This window comes from Harpegnathos saltator, unplaced genomic scaffold (genome assembly GCF_003227715.2).
Source record: "Harpegnathos saltator strain DR-91 unplaced genomic scaffold, Hsal_v8.6 scaffold37, whole genome shotgun sequence".
Taxonomy (NCBI): domain Eukaryota; kingdom Metazoa; phylum Arthropoda; class Insecta; order Hymenoptera; family Formicidae; genus Harpegnathos; species Harpegnathos saltator.
Genome location: NW_020230172.1, coordinates 695,874 through 715,977, shown reverse-complemented (window position 1 = coordinate 715,977; position 20,104 = coordinate 695,874). Strand labels below are relative to the sequence as shown.

The window sequence follows — 20,104 nt, the reverse complement described above, 5'->3', positions numbered from 1 at the left end:
CGCGTTACGCACACATCGAGAGAGATCGTCCCGAGTCTTGTGCGCTGACCTAGCACCTTCAAATACCGGTTATCGAACACCAATAACAATAGCAATCAATGGCAGCCGGGCGAATGTATAACTCAATGACGTCGTAAATCTATTTCCATTCTCGATTCTCGACCACGCTTGTCCCTACAAATCGAATCTGCCCGAATTATTCATATTTGCGCCGCCTCGACATTGGAGTAACCGCCCGGGATGAAGTTTCGGGGTCTCTCCCGACGGGGAGAGATTCGGCCGGAGGAATCTCGGCTGCAGCGGCGAATAAAAGAAGAGAACTCGGGAGAGAGCCGAGAGAGCGATCGCGTCGTGGCGGGCCAAACAAATCGACAACACACGCGCTGCCGACTCTTTGTCAACGCTAATCAAATAACTTACGGCCAAGTGTGCGCGAGTTCGCACGTCACGCGATAACAACGCGCCCTCTGCCACCCCCCCCCTCCACCCGGCCGTGTTTGTACTCGCAGACGCGACGTTATACGTGCGGTGTCACGAGCCGTTCGTCACGAGCGAGGCACGCATATAACAAGGGTGCCGCCGCATTGTAGCATTCGGCCGACGTCGTTATTGCGCGCAGGACGCGGGCACAAAGCGGACGGTCCCCTAGGTTCAATGCCTCCCTGTCCGCTCCTCCCTCCCTGCTACCCCCTTCCATCTCATCGCATCCCACCACACCCCGTGTCATTCTGGCATTCCGCTGCTCGAATTAAAATATGCACCCCGCGGCGATTTTTCACACAGCCATTCGTACAACCGTCGCCGTCGCCGTCGCCGTCGCGACTCCTGCTTTCTCTCTCTCTCTCTCTCTCTCTCTCTCTAGCTCTCTTTCTCTCGGCTGAGACACAGTGTGTTTCGTTTCTGCGAGGGTGGGCCGCGTGCGCTCAGGAATGCGCTCGTATTGCACCTTTTGTGCGGGCCGATCGGTCGTGCGTAAACAATGCGGCCGATACGGAAGAATGCGGGAGTACGCGCAGCTCTCCTCGAAGAAAAGAGACGTCCGTCTCTTTTCTTAGCTGACGGGGAGAGGAGGGAAACGACTCCCCCTCGCCGCCGCCGGGAATCTCCGCCGCGTCGAGAGATTCCCGAGGAATTCCTTCCCCTCTTTTATTGGATTTCTCGAAAGCCGCCGACACACACCGTTATTGATACGATCTGGAACCGGGAGAGGAAGAGAGAGAGAGAGAGAGAGAGAGAGAGAGAGAGAGAAAAGAGGTTCGTCGTGATTTCGAGTGGAGGATTTCATAGTGGAGAAATACCATGAAAGCGTCACCGCGACGAGGGGAATGCAGGCGCCGTTCACGCCACACACCGAAACGCGACGAATCGAGCCGAATTAATTCGCAAAGAGAAACGGCCTTTTCTTTTATCACAACATTCGTGCGTGCGCGCGAGTTAGAAGTTGACCGTAAACGAGTTACCGGCGAGGAACGCAATTTAGATCCGACGTCCGCGTTGTCGGCGGCGCGGCGGCCCCTAGCGCGTTACCCGCTCCAGATAAAAATCGATAAAGTCGATATCATCAAGTCGTCCTATCGCGAGGACGTGCGGCACCGGCAACAATCGCGCGCTCATTAAATCGCGCGCGACGAGAAGTGGAGAGGTCGAATGAAAGAGCCCGCGCCGGGCGGCGCGGCGGAGAGAGTAGCCTCTCTCAGAGAACTGCCACAGCAGGCCAATCGGCGTTTCCGGCCCTAATTAATTGCGATTGGTCGGTTTTAAAGAACTTGTATCCCGTCCCACACCAGTCGACAACGGCACGATAGCTCCTAATAACTCGATAACGTCGGGAGGGAAGGTTTATCGTCACAGGAAACGGCCCAGTCGCGCTCTCTCTCTCTCTCTCTCTCTCTCTCTCTCTCTCTCTCTCTCTCTCTTCCCCGTTGCAAGTCATAGCGCTCGTAAAGATAGGTCACAATGGGGAATTTCCTTCCCTGGAGATTAGGCTTTCTCGTGAAACCGAACCGAGCGCCGGACGAGACGTCAGATTGTTATCGGCGGGGCTCGTCATCGAAGCGAACGGTGTTACTGTGCCGAACGTTAGACGGCTCAAGCACCGCATTAACGGCGTAATCGTAAAAGCGATACGCGTCCAGCAAGGTGTACTACGGCAATTAGAGCGTTGTGAAATCACGGACGGCGGCACAGTGCGATGCGGCGCGAGCTATATGGAGGAAAGGCGATTAACCCGTTAACTGCTCCGATTTGCGGATCCATTAATAATCAAGAGAGAACGGCCACGTCGTCGTCTCCGCAAACGCGCGAGATACTCTCTTCGCGATGTGTGTGCACCGTGCGGAGTATCCCAATTCCAAAGGTCCCCCGATATCAACTCTCCTCGTCATGCGACACCGCTCGCTGCTGGCGGCGCGCATTATACTCGTGAGACGCGCAATACTCCTCGCTGTTAGCCGCGGAGAAAATGCGGGCGTCGGCCAACGCCGGTAAAGTTGACGGAAAGCCCTCTTTAAATTAACCGCTCCATTGAATCTCGCCGGGGGATTATTCTAATTCACCGTGAATTTTCATTGACGAAAAGCACAGGAGCCGATTCTATGCGCGAGGTGGCTAAGAGAGGCACAATGGCGCACCGAAGTCCTTTATCTCTCTGCGCGGTTCTCCCGATCTCATTGAGGTCCTTCGAGAGTCGCTAAAAATCTAAGAGAGAGAGAGAGAAAGAGAGGGAGGGAGAGAGAGAGAGAGAGAGACACATACACACAAGGAGACCCTCGGTTCCTCGATTACCCTCGGAATATCTCGCGTCCTTCAGGAGCCTCCCCGCCTTTCGTCTATCACTTCGCCGGGTGATGTTTTTTTAATGTCGAACGGGACCCTCGCCTCGCGCGAAAGGAAAAAAGTGGATGGTCGAGAGGGCTGGTAGAGGAATTCATCTCGAGACAACGGTCTTTCCACAGCCCTTTCCCGAAACCTTCCTCCCACCCTCCCTTTCTCTCTCGTGCTTTCACCCACGAGCTCGAGGAGGAAACGGTGTTCTGCCTGCGAGGAGAGCCGGCATCGCGGCCGACACGGCTCGACTCGACTCGACTCGACTCCACCTCGTTCGCCAACGTTTATCAAGTCGAGAGAAGTCAATGCACTCCCCCACGTAGCGCGGTCGTGCGCGGCCAAAAGCCCGTATCACACTTATGTGTGCCACTTCTGCCGCGTTGTACTTCGGTGACAGATCTTTCTCTTTCGGTCGTCTCTCTCTTTCTCTCTCTCTCTCTCTCCCTCTCTCTCTCTCCCCCTCTCTCTCTCTCTCGTTGTCTCTCCCGGAGGAACGGTAACGTATCAAAGCGGACGAAGCGTTCGGCGATAGAACAGCGCATGAGACGGCGGTTTCTCCTTGACTTTGTTCAAACATGCGATAATCTGCCCTTTGTAACACTACCGGAGGAGGAGGGGGACTTTCGAAGTCGTGAGCGATCGAAAAGAAGAAACACTTTCTTTGTGTGACGAATTATATCTCAGACAAGTAAGCGGTTTAATTCGGGAATTTCCGGAGACAGGGTTACACAGAGACACGCGGATCAATCAGTTTCAATAGGAAAGGAAATCCCCCCTCACACCTTGCCTCTTTTCGGCTCCTCTACGTAGAAATAATATTTGGCCTTTCAGGTACCACCGAGACGGATACATACGTCGGTATATTGTATAGAGTTGTATGAATGGCGAGATACGCAAAGGAGCGCGTCCGAATGAAGAGAAAGAAAAAGAAAAGAAGAAAAAAAAAAGAGAAAAGGAAAACTTTGCGCTAAAGGTTCCATGAGAAAGCCGAGAAGAACACGGTACATTTTAGCGGCTCATTTCTAACGACGCAATCCTCCGCTCTCTGTGTGAAACCGGCTTAAGGTTTAAGGCGCTGCGCGTTTTCGAGCATGACACCGGATGACTCGGTGCCAGGTATACGTTCCCGATGCATTGCCGCGGGATGCACCGTAAGATACGCATTAATTGGAGAATCGGCCGGAATTTACGCGCGATCGCGCGCATCGTGCGTGCCTCATTCGTGTCGCTGCGAGGCGATCTCTCTCTCTCTCTCTCTCTCTCTCCCTGGCGGACTCGCCGAAGCGAGCGGCTGCCCGCCCGCTCCTCACCGATACTTTACTGACGCAATTGCGAGATTTGCGACGATCACGGGACGATAGGTGCCGATAGGATCGATTAGGATGCCCTCGAGCGCGGCGTAAATCTCGTTATCGGGTTAGTTGAGGGGAATCAGTTATTTACAGCAGCGCGTATTCTGGACGCGCGTTTAACGCTAATCGTGGGCGTCTGCTTCTAAAATAACGTCGTGTGCGATCTTCGCGGTAGGTAAACAAAGCTCAGACACGGTTACGTAACGTAACGGTTAAATGCGCTCTCGAAATGCAGCGCTGCGTCGGTTTGTCCGGCCGACGATTATTCGCCATTACGAAATGAAGATGCTCCATCAACGAGAGTTTCTATGCTCTTAATGTTAGTTAGAAGTAAATCAGTTAGAAGTTTGGGTGTGTGTGTGTGTGTGTGAGTGTATGTTGCCCTTTTGTAGTCACATTGCCCGTAGAAAGAAGTAGAAACTAGCATCCAAAGTCAAAGCCGATTTGACACGGCCGTTCCGAAATCCCATGCCAGACATGTTTGAACACGCTACGGGATGAACAATCGTGTTTCTCAAAGCGAAACGTGTCTACGGACGGAGGAGCCAACACTCCGAGTGTGGAAGAAGAAGCGGCGGTGCGTCGTGCGTCGCATAAAAAGTGCATCCACACGAGCGTCGCGCGAAGCCGCAGCTACAAGTTAAGATTCTTAACAAGCTCGCCGTACGTTCGTGGCGAAAGCGAAGCTCTTGAGACTCGCCGTAAGAAGATCGACGAAAAAAGATTAGGTACAACTTGGAAGAAATTCCTCGAGGATCATCCCGAGGCATTCTCCGACGACGACGACGACGTGCTTCTCACTCAGCCTGGCTGTCCTGATTTTCGTCACCGAGCCAATTTCACGCGAGAGCCTCGCCGCTCTCGACTGGAAGCAACCGCTGCATCGACGCGGCCAACAATAACAGAAAAGAAAGAAAATGTCGTTGCCGTCGGTCAAGGCCTCGACCACACGGCTACTCCGAGCGCGAGCGACGAAAATTCGGAAAACTCGTCGGCCGCGCGATCATCCGCGGCGACCGGAAGTAGGCGTAATAACGAACCGCCATCAGCCGTACACGCGACAGGAATACAATAACTCGTTGCGTGGGACACAAAGGCCGCGCTCTTCCTCCCTCCCCCGCTCCCCTCCGTCCCCTCCCCTCTCTCTCGGTAACGGCAACGTAACGAATTCCCGAACGCTTCTTCCGAGTGGGAGGGGCCTGCGTTTTTGAAGAATTTTAAGAGCAGGACCCCGGCCAGATACGCGCATACCAGGTCATTTGAGCGACGTTGAATGCTCGTCCCGACGCAGGCCGGCCGAGAGGAGCTGCGTGTACACACACACACACACACACACACACACACACACACACACACACACACACACACACACACACACACACACACACACACACACACGCGCGCGCGCGCGCGCGCGCGCTCTCCTGCTAGGATAATAATTATGCCGGAGCCGCGCTTGTTTGGCAAGTGCGGCCAGTCCGGTTTCGAATATGTAACGCGCGTTACATCGGCGAATCCAATTATTGAGATATATGGCATACATCGCGTCCTACTTGTCCTTCTTATTTATATCATTATGCGCAATACCTAGTGGCGTGTCGGGAGACACTCGCTCTTCCTCGCTGTATCCTTAATGTATGCGAACTAGTACGAGCGAGACATCTCTCTTGCCTCCCGTAAAATCTCTAATTAGCGACCCGGCGCGCGCGGCGACGGCGGCGGCGGCGGCGGCGGCGGCGGCTGCCGAAGTGCCGACTCGGCAGCCAGGCTGTTTCGGAGGCCGTGAGACGAACAGGTTGCGACGTTTCGGTGACTTTCCGTTTGAATTCCAGAATAGTTCGAGCGGCAGGAGGGAGGGCAAAGGAACCGTGGACATTTCCCATACTTGGCGCGACAGGTGGAGCATCGCGCGCGCGCGAGAGAGCCGCGCGAGAACTATCTTCAAAAGTGCCATATGTCCCGCACATGTCTCCGCGGTGCAAATGCGTAATTGCAAAAGTCGTCGCCGGCGCGAGCACGAACGACAGTTTCTCTATCGGCCGTTGTAGGTCTTGTGTTTTGGCACGTGTGCGCACTTTTAAGCGAAATGCCCCCCCCCCCCGATGAGAAAGAAAAGAAGAAACAAGCGCGACATCAAAGGCGCGTTAGAAACTGGCTTTTTTGATTCTGAGAGAGAGAGAGAGAGAGAGAGAGGGGGGGAGAGAGAGAGAGAGAGAGTCGAAGAATCGACGTTCGGAAGTTCACGGAAGAGACACGTTCGTTGACTCGCCGATCGCGTCACGACGTCCTCATTAAAGCGCGACCTCGCGAATAAATTCACGGGGACGTCGGCCGGAGGCGGCCGGCGCAGGACCACGCCGATGCGTATACATCGGCGACCAAGGCGGCCCATATAAGGACTGCCCACGCGATATCTATCGTTCGAGATATCGATGAGCGACTGCGTATTGGGAGGCTGACCTTGTCGCGGCAGAAATATCGCGCGGCGGACGCGACCGCGCTCGATCCGCTCGATCGATTGAACTTTGCTCGTCGACGATCAGCTGCATCTGCAGCGGGGATCCTTGTTCTAAAATAGCTCCTCGGGAATTGGGGTAACGAGAGACACTGCGGGGTATCTCGAGACGATGATACGGCGATGAATCGCGTCGCAGGCACGAAGAGTTTTGCGCAGAACGAGCGACCCTGCGAGAAGAAGACACCGCAAAGAGTGTCTCTGCGAATGAATTCTCGGGAAATCCCACGGTGACACCTTGCGAGATGCGGTGCGAGATCTTGATGTCACCGGCGCGCCGGGACGAGAGCACACGCACGGCCGCGCTGCGGTTTAATTGGGAAGTAATTCCGGCCGGCGTTTCATTAGAAAGCAAGCGCTCGCCCGCGAATAACACTCAACTTGGAAATTCATTCGGCGAGCAAGATCGCGTTGAAACTTCTTTCCCACGAGCAATACGACAAAACGAGATTCAGGTCATTCGCTACGTTGCGTAGGAATAGCGGCGAGCAAGATCAACGAGGTTAATCAGATCGGAAAGAAAACGATAAGGTCGGCCATTCCGCCGTTAAACGGCGCGACATTTTCACAAACGACCGCGGCGCGTCGTAGCAGCTGATGATTGTATTATCATACATCCATATGCATCCGAATGCCTTTCCGATGCGCACGGTAAGCACCTAATTGTTCCACGGAGCACGGAGACGAATCCGGTAATGCACGAGGCAAGGCCAGCGAAGGTCGTGGCTGAACTCTGAAGAGGCGCCGCGCCGCGCCGCGTTCTATTCGTTTCGTTTCCTCGTTTCCTCCGCCGAGCGGGTGCTCTCGCTCGACAAAAGAGAGGGACGCGCGTTCCGAGATTGTTCGATTTACTCGCGGCGAAAGAAACGTGGCTTGAATCGCGCGACGTGACGACGATGAACGAGCCGAGCTGCAGAATTCCTCCTTCTCGGAGCCGAATTTAGCTCGTAAGAAGCGGGAGTGCTGTTTCCTTCGGCCGTTCGACCCGCTCGCCGTCACGTTCATTCAGCCGATCGTTTTTCTCCGTGTTCTTGCGCGAAGAATCGCCTCATCCGCGGATGTACCGTCGTTACATACCGCCACACCCTGTACATTAAACGAACGGTGGTGAATTTCTCCGGCGCTCTCAAGCATATCCGCGCGCGAGCGTATCGCCGCGCGCGCCGCGATATGTCGCATACAATGGTGACTTGAGCGCGCAGAAATGATAATATTCCCGGCGCTCTCTCTCTCTCTCTCTCTCTCTCTCTGTTCCACACACGCTCCGCTCTTCATTCGGCTATCAAGCGGAAATCGCTGCTCTCTCTTTTATTGGAGAACAAGGTCACCCGGGTCGCGGAGTCGAGACGCCGCGATGAAAAGGTGCCCCGGAATCGTCGAGGTTCCTATCGGAGGCGCGGAAAGGTCACTTCGCCAATGACGGTCGACGGCGCTCAAAGTTCAGGTGTGAGGGACCTTAACGAGACCTCGATGGGCGTGAGATGCGCGGGGGATCGTTACGGCCGATTGAGCAAGGCTTTTCGTCTCCACGCAATATCAACGTCCCACGTGCGCGTCAGCGCGCTTCATTCTTCAATGATGATCCGCGGATGATTCGTGGGCGGCAGCAAGATATCATCAATACGGAACGAGAACGATCGACGTCATCGTGACACAGATGAGAAAAGAAGGGAGTTTCGCGCTCCGAGAGGCTCACGATGTCTCGTTGGAATTGCCGTTTCACCGGAACAATGCATTATTTGTTTAGTTTGTTACATCTATATTTTATGATATATATTATTCAACTTCGCTTTCTGCACGGATAATTTCGAAATTTGTTCTCCGACCGATTCTCCTCTCCTCCTCATAAGTAAACCACGAGGAACGTCAGACGCCGATTTGTTTCCAATTTTTTATAGTTATTTTTTATGTCAAAATATGAAGAAATCTGTTATCATTTTTAGCTTAAATTAATTTTTTCAATTTTTTCGAAACTTTTGAAGTTTTGCACAAGTACACTATTTTATATATATTTAAAACAATATTTCTTCTATTAATAAAAATATATATACCTGATTTGTTGAAACTTGCACACACATGTCGCCGATTATGAGTCAGAGTCATTTTGTAAAATTCAAAATGGCGGATCTAATATGGCTGACGTCATTGCTGAAAAAGTGTACAGTTTTATGCTACATTCGACGTTGGATAATCTTTCGGCTCACTGTCCAGCAAACAAAGCTCATTTTAACGTCAAAATGTGATAAAAAATGAACAAGAAATGAACAAAAAAAGAATGAACAAAAAACATCAGAAATTTCGAAAAAATTGAAGAAATTAATTTAAGCTAAAAATGACAACAGATTTCTTTATATTTTGACATTAAAAATAACTGTAAAAAACTCGGAAACAAATCGGCGTCTGACGTTCCCCGAGGTTTACTTGTCAGCTGGGGAGATGTTGACGGGAATCGTCGTTTAACCTTCTCGCGCTCGACATCGTGCACTTTCCCGCTTAATTCTCGCGTCTCGAATCAAATTTCCGCTAGAAAGAGCGACGATTCCCTTTTCTCGCGAGGCGCGCGATTAGAAAATGGAAGATCATTGCGATCGACGATAACGATCGTTACGTAGCGCGATTGCGCGAACGGCAGCACGCACGCGATCCCATGGCCGCGCGAGGGCTCGTGATGCCATGGTAATTGCGTGTGAGGAAATTCCGCCTCGCTAATTATCAATCGCGGAGATTAATTACACGCGAGAGAGTCCACGCGCAGAGCGACTCGTACGTGGGGCTTACTCTCTCGTCATCGGCGTGTCGCTGCGCACCGACCTTGTCATCGGCGCGTGATTACGTCCCGCACGTCGTATTAATGACTCCGGAATCATTACGTTGCAACGCCACGCCACGGGAGAGAGGCGATCTCGCCGATCGTCTCGTTCGTTTGAATCGTGTCGTCACTCAATCGCATACACACTGAGAAAAAGACTTCTGTTGCCACAACAAATGAACGTTTGCCGCTTAATAATTGTACGGGGAACGAATCAAACAACAACAATGTTACTGCAACATTACAGATCATTTCTCGTTATTTGTAATTTTAACGTGACTCTTCTGCGGCCCATATTCTGAATTCTCATATGTAGAAAAAAAGCATCTCTTAAAGTGTAACTTTTAAGTTTTTTTAAAAAGCTACGAACCGCTTTTACAGACTTTTTTATTGATAAAAGTATGTTTACAGTATGAGCCCCTTTGTACGTATATCCTCTTTAACCTTACCCAATTTTATCTAATAGTTTGTTAATTTCATATAAAAATAAAAATGTGCTAAAAATAAATATTAATATGATAATGCATTGCTCTATTTCTTTCCTCGAATTTCTGCAATACACACACAGAATTATTATTTTGTTAATCTTTCTCTACCAATGTTTAATTAAATGTAACGAAGCTATATTTGAATCGTTCGGTAATTACGATACACGCTGCTGCAGAATTGCATGTGTGTCTCGTCGAGTATTTTACGTATTTTGTTATGCATATATTATACGTTGGCGAGAAAGAGTTAACACAACTGATTCGTTTGTGCATAATTTCTAACCTTTGCTCGTATTCCATATGTATCGCCAGCAAATCAAAAATTTATGATTCGTTGAATTAACATAACAATGCCATTTGTTCCCGTTACAAAATTGTTGGTTAGAGCGACAAATCGCGAGTAACAAATCATTTGTTGGCACAACGGAGTCGTTTGTTACCCCACATTGACAAATCATTTGTTGCGGTTACCGGTGTTTCGTTAACAAAACCTTTTTTCTCAACATATCGCTTCGCGATGATCACTTCCAGTCGATTTCACGCGCGCATTTCTCCGGCGCGTTCGCAACGTCTCGGCGACGACGCTTTCCCGCGTGTGCTTCCCGACGATTTCCTCAGGATCAAGTCCGCAACTCCAGACGATTCGCAACGAATCGAACGACGGAATTCGCACGGAGCGAAATCCCATGTTCGAATGAAAGAGTTCCCAGGCGAACGTCGTTCGCGACGTATATGCGCCGCATATATGCGGAACTGTATGTAAATAAACAACGTCACGAGGAAATATAGGTCGGTCTCTCTCTCTCTCTCTCTCTCTCTCTCTCTCTCTCTCTCTCTCTCTCTCTCTCTCTTCGTTTTCCCAGCGACGCGGTTTTTCGTCGAACGGCGAAATTAGCGAATCGTCGCGAGTGTAACTTTCCGGTGTTTACCTAGCGCTACAATCACCGCGAAATGCGAGATCGTTTGCTTTGCAGTTTAAATTGCTGAGCACAGTGCTCATTACCACGTTATTCTCCAATCGAGCCAGTTTTTACGAACAAAGGATTATTTAGCTCTTGCCAAGTGGGTCGCGGTGAGAGCATGATTTAAGTACTACGAGAGCGCAATCGGCATCGAAATGGTTGAAACGTCGACTATTTTTTCGGTCAGGTTCAACAATGTGTCACTTATTGTAAGATGATAAGTTCTAAAGATCTGGATTGATCTAGATCTGGACTGACAAACAGCAAGTAAATTGGGACACCGGATGTTGGGAATCAGCCGAGTAAAGGAGGTCGCCGGTAAAAACCGAGGAAAAAGCAACGCAAGAAACGCACTAACAGACGACCTCTCCTCTCTCTCTCTCTCTGTCTCTCTCTCTCTCTCTCTCTCTCTCTCTCTCTCTCTCTCTCTCTCTCTCTCTTTCTCTCTCTCTGTTTTCTCGTTGGAAGCGGAATATTGTTGTCGGGAGGGGCCGATGGAGAATCGGCAGAGCATGAAAATGTAATAGCGATAATTAATTAGCGCAACGTTAAACTGTTCCACCAAATATCGCGTCGTTCGGTTGTGAGGAAAAGTTTACTCCCAAATTTATATCGATGTACTCTCGGCGTTCTCTCGCGATAACGAATTTAAGAATCTCAATACACGCAACAATTACTTCATCCCCCCCATCCCCGCCCTAGCAAACGTTCCCGGGTGCACCGAACGTGCATCGCACGCTTAATCGACGCATTAATGTCGTCGCTGGCTATTATCAGCGTTATCACTTATCAGTGTTTCAACCGACTTTGCGACGCCGACTGCACGAGTCGCAGCAGGTAGAGAGAGAGAGAGAGAGAGAGAGCGCCTCGCGCCTGCAATATTCTGGAGAAAAGAAAAAAGCGACTTACGTTCTCGGGCTGGGACGAACGCCTCTGCCGCGGCACACAGAAGAGCGGCACGCCGCTTTCCCGCTTCTTCTCCAATATAGCGGCTTCCGGTTCCCCTCGGGAGCACCAAACTGTACGGCGCGACGTTCCGCCGACTTCACGCGACACACAGAGGCCCCCCGCCGGCCGCGTGACTCCTCTCCTACCCTCCGCCGCTCTCCTCGGCCAGGTACCCCCTCACAGATCACCAACCAAGGAACCTCAGGCACCAGCGATCACTGACGGTTAATCACTGCCCGATCGATTCACGTTCGACCGCGATCTCCAGCGCGTCGTCGCCCCCTCCGCCCGCGCGCGGATCCCCCGAGATCGCCGGCGGCGAGAGCGATTCTCGATTCACGACGAAACGGCCGACGACTTCACGCGCTCGCTTCGCACGACGACGCGCACTCGTAACCGACGTCCAACGATACAGCCGCGCAAGTATCGTAAGAATGGCGCGTGTAGACGCGAGAGAAATTCACGCTCCACGTCTCTCTCTCTCTCTCTCTCTTTCACTCTCTTAGCGTGCCGTACCGACGATCTCACCGTAGCGAACCGAGGCCGCGCGGGAGCGGGCGCTCTTCTTCGCGGCGAGCGCGCGTAAACCCGACGACTCAGTGTTTGTCACCGACGCCGAGTCACAACGTCACAATGTCACAAAGTCACAACGACGCACACCTCGCGAGCGCGCCGCGTTCCATTCCGACGAGACGGTGCTGTCGCACTGAAGTCAGCCGCGCGACGCGTCGAGTCGAACGCAACTCCGGCGAGGTGGCTTCTCGCCTCTTCTCCTCTTCCTCCTCCAGCCCTCTCCGCTCTCCGTCCCTCGCCTGGCCTCGCGGTTCTCGGCGACGTTGCTCGGGGAGATCGCGCGCACGTGAGGGTGAAAATTGCAGCGGAAACTCCGACGGACACGATGATCCTCGCGCGCGAGCACCGACGCTCCACAATATCGACTGCTTGCGCTCCGCGGAACGACTGAAGTTGCTCCTGGTCGACCGGTCATTGGCGATACCTTGCCCCCTCCTTTCGCTCGCACGCAGTATTCGTTCCCTGCTTCGTCGTCGTCATCGTTGTCGCCGCCGCCGCCGCCGCTGTGAGCTTCAGGCAACGCGTGGCCGTTGGTAATACGTACTCCGAGAAACACTGGGCCACTTGGGTCCTCCTCAGGGTACGAGATGCGAGCGAATGGAGCGCGTAGAGTTGACTAAGAGCGAGCGGCGGCCCATTGTTTCCAGCCGCACGTTGTCTTCTTTCTCGCACTTTCGGCGAACGAGGCGAGCGGTCGCGTCTTGTTGGCCCGGAAAGACCGGATGAAAGAAGGACCAAAGGATGACTCGTCCGATTGGATCTGTTATGTGCTCGTCGTTGTTTGTTGTTACGGTGATTCCTCTCTAATTCCTCAAATTCTTCGGACGAAACTGAGCTCCTCGAATCGTTCAGCTGGATATTCCAAATTTGTAATTTAAAGCTCGATTGCGTTACATCGCGCGTGCGCGCAACTTCACCGCGCCGAAGAATTTGTGAAACACGTGGAGAGAGAAGATGAACATCGTGTTCAACATTGAAGGGATATCTTTCTCGGGCGAGAAAATATACATTTTCTCAAGACCGTAACTTTCACGGAAGCGATTGTTGCTTCTATTTTAATAAAAAAAAAAAAAAAAAATCGAATTTAGGAAAATATGTTATTAGCCCACCAAATATTTTTTTTATTTTTTTTCTTAGTGTAAATACCGAAAATCTAATTATTACCGCAGATTTAAATTGTAACGGCATGCATTACCTCACCTCACTCCCTTGTTTTTTTCGTAGATCGTGACAACGATTAGAGAGCGCGCGGTTACACAGATTCTGCTCCCGATTCGATTCCTGCGCAGGCATGACTTGGCGAAACGCTTCCTCGTCGAGAAGGTCACGAACGCGCGATCCTTAGGCAGGTATTAAAATTGAATTAGGGTGCACGGCGTGTGTGCGGTTGCGGCAAAAAGCCGATGACCGAAATCAATTTCCCATTTCAGACGTGTATTCGAAACTCTCGCTGGTTCGAAATGCTGATGGATATCGAAGCGTTACGAAGCGCGACGATATCGGAGATGGAGAGTTTCCGTGGCAATTTGCACTCATGGTGGAAAAAAATTCTCAGCTCCGGTGTGCGAGAAGACAGGCGATTATACGAACGGCAATAATGTGCTCGATAGTAGAGATTTACGACCGATACGCTTCAATTTTTTGCTCACTTCGTGTATTCATTATGGCGGTTTCTCACCTCGCAGATACGAAGTATCATTCACCGACGACGAGAGATTTTGTAACAGTCTTATCTTATTAAACTTGACGATCCGTCGTGAATATCTGTCGTTGCCTCGTTGGCAACTGCTTCATTTTTTAATATTCTTCGTAATCTTCTCGATGACGAGTCTCCGTATTACGTTTCCGTTATCTATGTGGAGTAAACATGCAAGTGAACTCAAACTTCCAAACTATGACTGGTCTATCCTCTTTATCTGCGGGTCATTGTCGTGGACGAGTCTTTCCAAGAAAAATAATCATACCTCTCTTCCCCGGTCATGGCTGGACGCGAATGCGCCTTGTTGCGGAAGCCAGTGTTGGGCATCTCCGCGTAAACAGTAATAGCGAAGATGTTTGTGAATGATCTCGTTGAGCGCGAGCTGCGCGCAGACGGCGCATATTTCTCGTGCACGTTCTCTAATCAGAACAATTAAACGCGATACGTAATTGTTTCCTAGTCACGCTCACGTGTAGCTGCTTATGAAAATTATTCAATTAACCAAACGTAGCTCCGAGGATGCCAGCGCTTATCCTTATATCGCGTTATCTTCTCTCAACTCAGCGTCGTCGTCGCGTTATCTCATCTCCAGCGAACGTTCACCGGAAAATTTCGTCCACGCGTGCTCCATCGAAGACGCTCGGGTTTCCGTACGGTGCAAACGCCAGCTTAAACCCCCCCCCCCGAGGAAGGGGGAGGGCAAGTGTAGCGCAAAGGTCGCACGACGAAAACATCTCGCGCGCCGCGGAGTTATCCAATTTTAGAGATGGAAATGGGTTAAATAAATCCCAGAGCGGTACACACCGCGGGTTGAAAGTTTACGGCGCCTGTCGGCAGCCGTGCGTGTGGCGTGCGCGCGAGTCTGCTTAAGATCGGGCCAGATCTCCCGCATAGATGTTACGTCGTCGGCCGCCTCCGAACTGCCCCTTGTCCTACATGTCACGCGGCTACCCACGCTAATTAGTCCATTATCATCGCCGCTACGCCACCGCCCTCACTACCGACAACTCATCGCTCGCGTTTACCGTTCCTCGCGGCACGCTCGCTCGTAGATGTAACTTTAATGACGGTGTACTAAAGGCGTGACCGCGGTACTTTCGGTGCGCGTGGATGCTAACGACGCGTGTTAAATCGCGAACGTAACAGAAGCGTATCCGGCCGCACGAAAGCATCGTCTTGACCGATCACAGCGCACGACAACCACAACGGGAAAGACGCACGCGAGATGACGAACAAAGGCGGAGTAGAGACGAGAGAATGGCAGGAGGGAGGGGGGGAGGAGCGAAGAATAACCAAGAACAAGGTTTCGTCCCGTTATACTCAACGAGATGAAATGAAATTGAGTCTCACGCATCACCGGATGAGCAGAGAGACATCTTAATTGCCACTGGAGGGACAGAAATTAGACGTCCGTTTGGCGGTCGACGCATTGTGCGAGTTATCCAACAATATTCCCCGCAGATAGACAATATTCTAGCGCGAATTTATGCACCATTGTTAGCGCGACGGAATCGAACGACCGCGTTTTTTGCGATTAATGCACGCGGCCGACGTAACTCGTCCTGGCCTTCGCGTCCCCATCGAGACGTCTCTCCCTCTCTTTCTCTCTGTCTCTCTCGTCTCTCGGGGATGGGATGTTATCGTGGGACACAGTTCTTTCGTGCGCCGCGGTGACACGATCCACGGCGCACCCACCACCACGTGGCGCGGCACGAACAAACGACGTCGACGCGTGCCGGGCGCGTTTAATTTCGCTAAAACCCAGCGAGAATAATAAACTGACGGTGACGACGACGACGGGGATGACGGCGGCGGCGACGGCGGCGGCGGCGGCGGCGGCGGCGGCGGCGGCGGTGACGGCGGCAGCGGCGACGACGGTCTAGACGCACGGTCTGCCACCGTCCGGGGGAGTATTACTATTTGCCGTGCGTGTGGGCGTTCGGTGTGGGAGTGCCGGCCGGACATGACGGAACATTGGACGAACGGATGGACGGCCACACGCACGTGTGTTGTGTGTGTGGGTCGTGGTTTCCTCCCTGGAACTGAAACTCGGAATTCAGGAATCGCCGCGATAAAAGGAGTCACCGTAGAGTGAGCAGCGGGGAGTAGCGGGCGAGGGAAGCGTTCGGGCGTAGGACGCGGCCCGATTAATTTCCTCGTCTGGCGAATCGTCGCTATCCACGTCGACGAGTTCGCGTTCGCGCAGAGACTCGCCACTCTCTATCCACTGTATAAAACTTGCCTACAAGAAGGGAGAATTAAAATGAATTAGAAAAAAAGTTCACTCCGGGGAGGGGGCAGGTGTGTGCTGAAATGAAAGTTTGAGCGGATACGTTCGGATATGAGCAACGGTAATTAATCCGACAAGCTCATCAGTCGAGTAAAGAGGATAATTATTCGGGATAAAGTCTTTTTAAGAGGTCAAACGGCGATAGGGGCGACGCTAATTTCGCTAATTAGTTGATCCCATCGGACGGCATTCCGCGGGCTTCCTCGTAAAACACCAGCGCACGGCGCTGTCCTCGAGGAACTCTAATTAGATAAGTTGCGCGAAAAACAAACGTTATCGGCGCGAATCCACATGTCCACGTCGAGTAGCGTCGAATACTCGTGTAACTTTCGTACGGAAAATTAAACGAGTAGAGAAATTTTATTTACGTAATACTTTAATGCGTGATACATCTCTCAGTACGGTATACTGAATTCCTGCTCGGCTGTCTCATTCGCGTCAACGTTCAAGTCGAGCGGCTCTTCGTAAGTGTTGTCCTCCTGCGTTTCGTAGATATTGCAGATCGGTATTGGTTTCATTTTCCGCGTTGCCTTCTCTATCCTGCGCACCAAAGTGATTTCAGCCGGGGTGCTAATGAAATTGGTCACTCTGCAATCTTTAACGCTACCGACTCGTCCGGTTCTACCGCATCTGAAACCGCACCGATCAAACGGTTGAAGCTTGCCCCTTGCAGATCATATAACATCGTGATATAAATAATGTAAACGTTTGTCTACCGACATTTCATATTGTTTGCTCGGCTCGAATTCTCGGCACATACAAATATACTTGTACAAATCAGATCTACGGCGGATAAGATAGACTTCGTTGCTACATACCTGTGTATGTAGTCGGCGGTATCAAATGGAAACTCAAAATTTAACACGTGTTTCACCGCCACTGTGTCTAAACCTCGCGAGCCCGCGTTTGTGGTGCACAACACGTTGCACCTGCCACTCTTAAAGTCAGCGTACATGCCATTTCTTGTGTACATCGGCATGGTACCGCTCAGGTGAACCGTATTTATGTTACTTCTCTTCAGGAACATATTGACCCAACCGCATGTGTTGTTACTATTGCTGAATACAATTACCGGCTCCTTGTTTGCTACCTTTGGTTTAATATATTTCAGGAGTTCCACTGGTTTGTTGCTCGACCCCACTCTCATGAATTTTTGTGACACAAGAACATGATGCAGTTTGTCCGAACTCACCTGCACCAGTGAATCCATCTGCGAGAAAATAGCGCATTAAAGACCAAGTGGTTCCAGCGCTAGTTCAATTCTATACCTACGTTTACAATATTCTGCAATACTTCTTGCAACCTGGAAGGCATAGTTGCAGATGTTAGCGTGAATTGGGCAGCGCTCGGAAATTTAGTCTCATCCGGATTTTGTGCAAAACCGAGCTAAAAACATTGTAGTACTTGAATATACATGCATTAGATGAATGTTCTGCAAACAAGCGAAAATATAAACGTACTGGCACTCTTTTCAAGAATACTTGCAACTTTTCTTCAAATGTTTCATCAAATAGAGCATCTGCTTCATCCAATACAATATGCCTGACCATGTCTAATTTGTATATAAAATTTGTTGTTAATTTACTGATAACTCCAAAACTAGCTACAATAATGTCAACATTGCTTAAAGGAGGATCTAACATTATCTTTTTTGTTTTTCCACCAGTAATGGTCTTTGTACTGATGTTCAGATGTTGACATATCTTTTGTGCTTCTAACTGTAAAAAAGTGTTTTTCAAAATGTTTCTCAAAGATAAACATATGTGCACAAATTAGTTTTACTGGAATATTAGGAAAAACATGCAACACAAACCCCAATTTGAAACGCTAATTCTCGAGTGGGTGTTATAATCAATCCCAATGGAGTATTGTATGATGTTTTTGTCAATGTTTTCCACATTAGAATTTTATGGATCATAGGCAGTAAGTAAGTAAATGTTTTTCCACAACCAGTCTCAGCTGTTATAACAGTATTGGCACCACTCATTACTTTGGGTATTCCATCTATTTGTATCTTCAGAGGCTTTGTAATGCCATATTTCTTTAAGACATTTATCAGTCGTGGGTCTAGATAAAAATGTTCAAAAGAATTTACTTCATTTGACTTCTCATATGCTTCTTGCTCTACCTAAAAGATATTAACACATTCGTAAATGAAAATAATAACAAAATGCTTAATCCAGGAAATACTAAACAGTGAGAAATGATTAGTTATTAATTATCTTACAGTTACAAGAGGATGTATGAAGAAGAAATCTCCTTTAGACTTATAATGATTCCATCCTTTGGTAGCCAGTGGTATAGGTTCAAACTTGGAATACTTTTGCCCATTATAAAAATTCAATTCTTTACGCTTACAAACGATTACAGGTATCCCGTTTTCCACCTTTTCTGATGAGCTAATATTAGTCACATTGCTTCTCCTTTTATTATTGGAACCTTTTCTCTGTAATAGACAATGTTAATGTATATATAAATTTTTTCTACGTGTACTACTATACCAATCCAACCAGAGAAAATAAAATACACTCACATAGCACCTTTGTAATTTTACGAATTGAACGTTTGTAGTTTGGGGACATAATTTGCAAAATCGAGAAAACATTGTCAACGATTAACAATTGGACAACACGTGAGCACAACGAGCATTGTCAACATACTCCACTAGATGATCGCCATCTTAACTTACCGACGAGACTCTCACGAATATAATACTACTTCAAAAAGTAAGTCGCGTCTGATTTATTATCGAGTCATACTACTATCTTAAATCTTCGTTAAGGAAAGTGGCGGCTCGTAGCGGAGACTTTGGAACTAATTTGAAACGCGCACAATCAGATAACGGGTCCAACAATCCACCGAACGCCCAAAGACCCCTTATTGCCAGTGAAAGAATAACGGGTCTAATGAATTGTATACCCGTTATTTTTGCGGAAACAACTAAGTACAATGCCAGGCAACAGGCAATAAGAATAAAAATAGACCAATCGCAATCGACTATTACAAGAATAATCTATTGTGATTAGTCTATTTTTATTCTTATTGCCCGTTGCCTGGCATTGTGCAAGGGGCTTAAGGGTCTAAAGAATCATTAGACCCGTTATTCAGATGTTTTGATGTTGCAAATTAGTTCCAAAGCCTCCGCTACGAGCCGCCACTTACCCTAACGAGGAAATGAGGTCGTAATATAACTCGACAATGAATCAGAGACACTTTTATTGTATAGGGTAGTAACGTTATTCAAAGGGGGGTTGGACGTCCTTTTATTCTATCCAGAAAAAATGGATAAGATACAATGGGTTGTAATTTTAGCAAAAACGATGCTATGGAGATAATTCGAAAAGCATTTTACAGTTTGAAATTTTTACTTTTTAGCCACATTGATAGTTTTAGTTGAAATTAAATGATATTAAACTTTACCGACTTGTAGTAATTACAAAAATGACTTTTTAATTTTTATACGTTACGTTCACAATAGTCGAACAGAATATTTTATTTTCAGCAAAATTAAAAAATCGGATTATCTTTTGCTTTCGAATATTGCCACTTTTAATAAAATAGAAGAGACCTTTATTTCCTAATAGTACGATTAACAGTAATGATCATTAATCAAACCCGGTAATCTATTATGATTTGACTCGC

The 20,104-nt window shown here is 49.3% G+C and overlaps 2 protein-coding genes across 3 annotated transcripts in view; both read right to left on the bottom strand.

The window, feature by feature from the left end:
- The window catches only part of LOC105188780 (signal-induced proliferation-associated 1-like protein 2), a 70,097-nt gene extending 56,779 nt beyond the window's left edge, over positions 1–13,318 (bottom strand). The window contains exon 1 of one of the 2 annotated variants that reach the window (XM_025300492.1): positions 11,862–13,318. The gene's annotated coding sequence lies outside the window, so the exon portion shown is untranslated. The remainder of the gene's footprint in view (positions 1–11,861) is intronic. The other variant, XM_019843957.2, reaches the window with a different exon arrangement.
- Positions 13,319–16,816: 3,498 nt separating this feature from the next.
- Dbp21E2 (putative ATP-dependent RNA helicase Dbp21E2) lies at positions 16,817–19,173 on the bottom strand. The gene is made up of 7 exons (XM_011150394.3): positions 18,996–19,173; positions 18,690–18,908; positions 18,276–18,590; positions 17,923–18,180; positions 17,735–17,848; positions 17,281–17,672; positions 16,817–17,092 (listed from the first exon to the last, which is right to left on the bottom strand). Exons 1-7 carry the CDS (start codon positions 19,065–19,067, stop codon positions 16,858–16,860), a joined length of 1,605 nt encoding a protein of 534 aa, XP_011148696.1. The 5' UTR covers positions 19,068–19,173; the 3' UTR covers positions 16,817–16,857.
- Between the last annotated feature and the right edge of the window lie 931 nt (positions 19,174–20,104).

Excerpts from the sequence above, each read along its gene's own strand:
- Dbp21E2 (XM_011150394.3), bottom strand. The coding sequence starts at position 19,067 with ATGTTTTCTCGATTTTGCAAATTATGTCCCCAAACTACAAACGTTCAA. Across the intron at positions 18,909-18,995 it reads TAAAATTACAAAGGTGCTAT|AGAAAAGGTTCCAATAATAA; the intron begins GTGAGTGTATTT and ends TGTCTATTACAG. Across the intron at positions 18,181-18,275 it reads AATTAGCGTTTCAAATTGGG|TTAGAAGCACAAAAGATATG; the intron begins GTTTGTGTTGCA and ends ACTTTTTTACAG.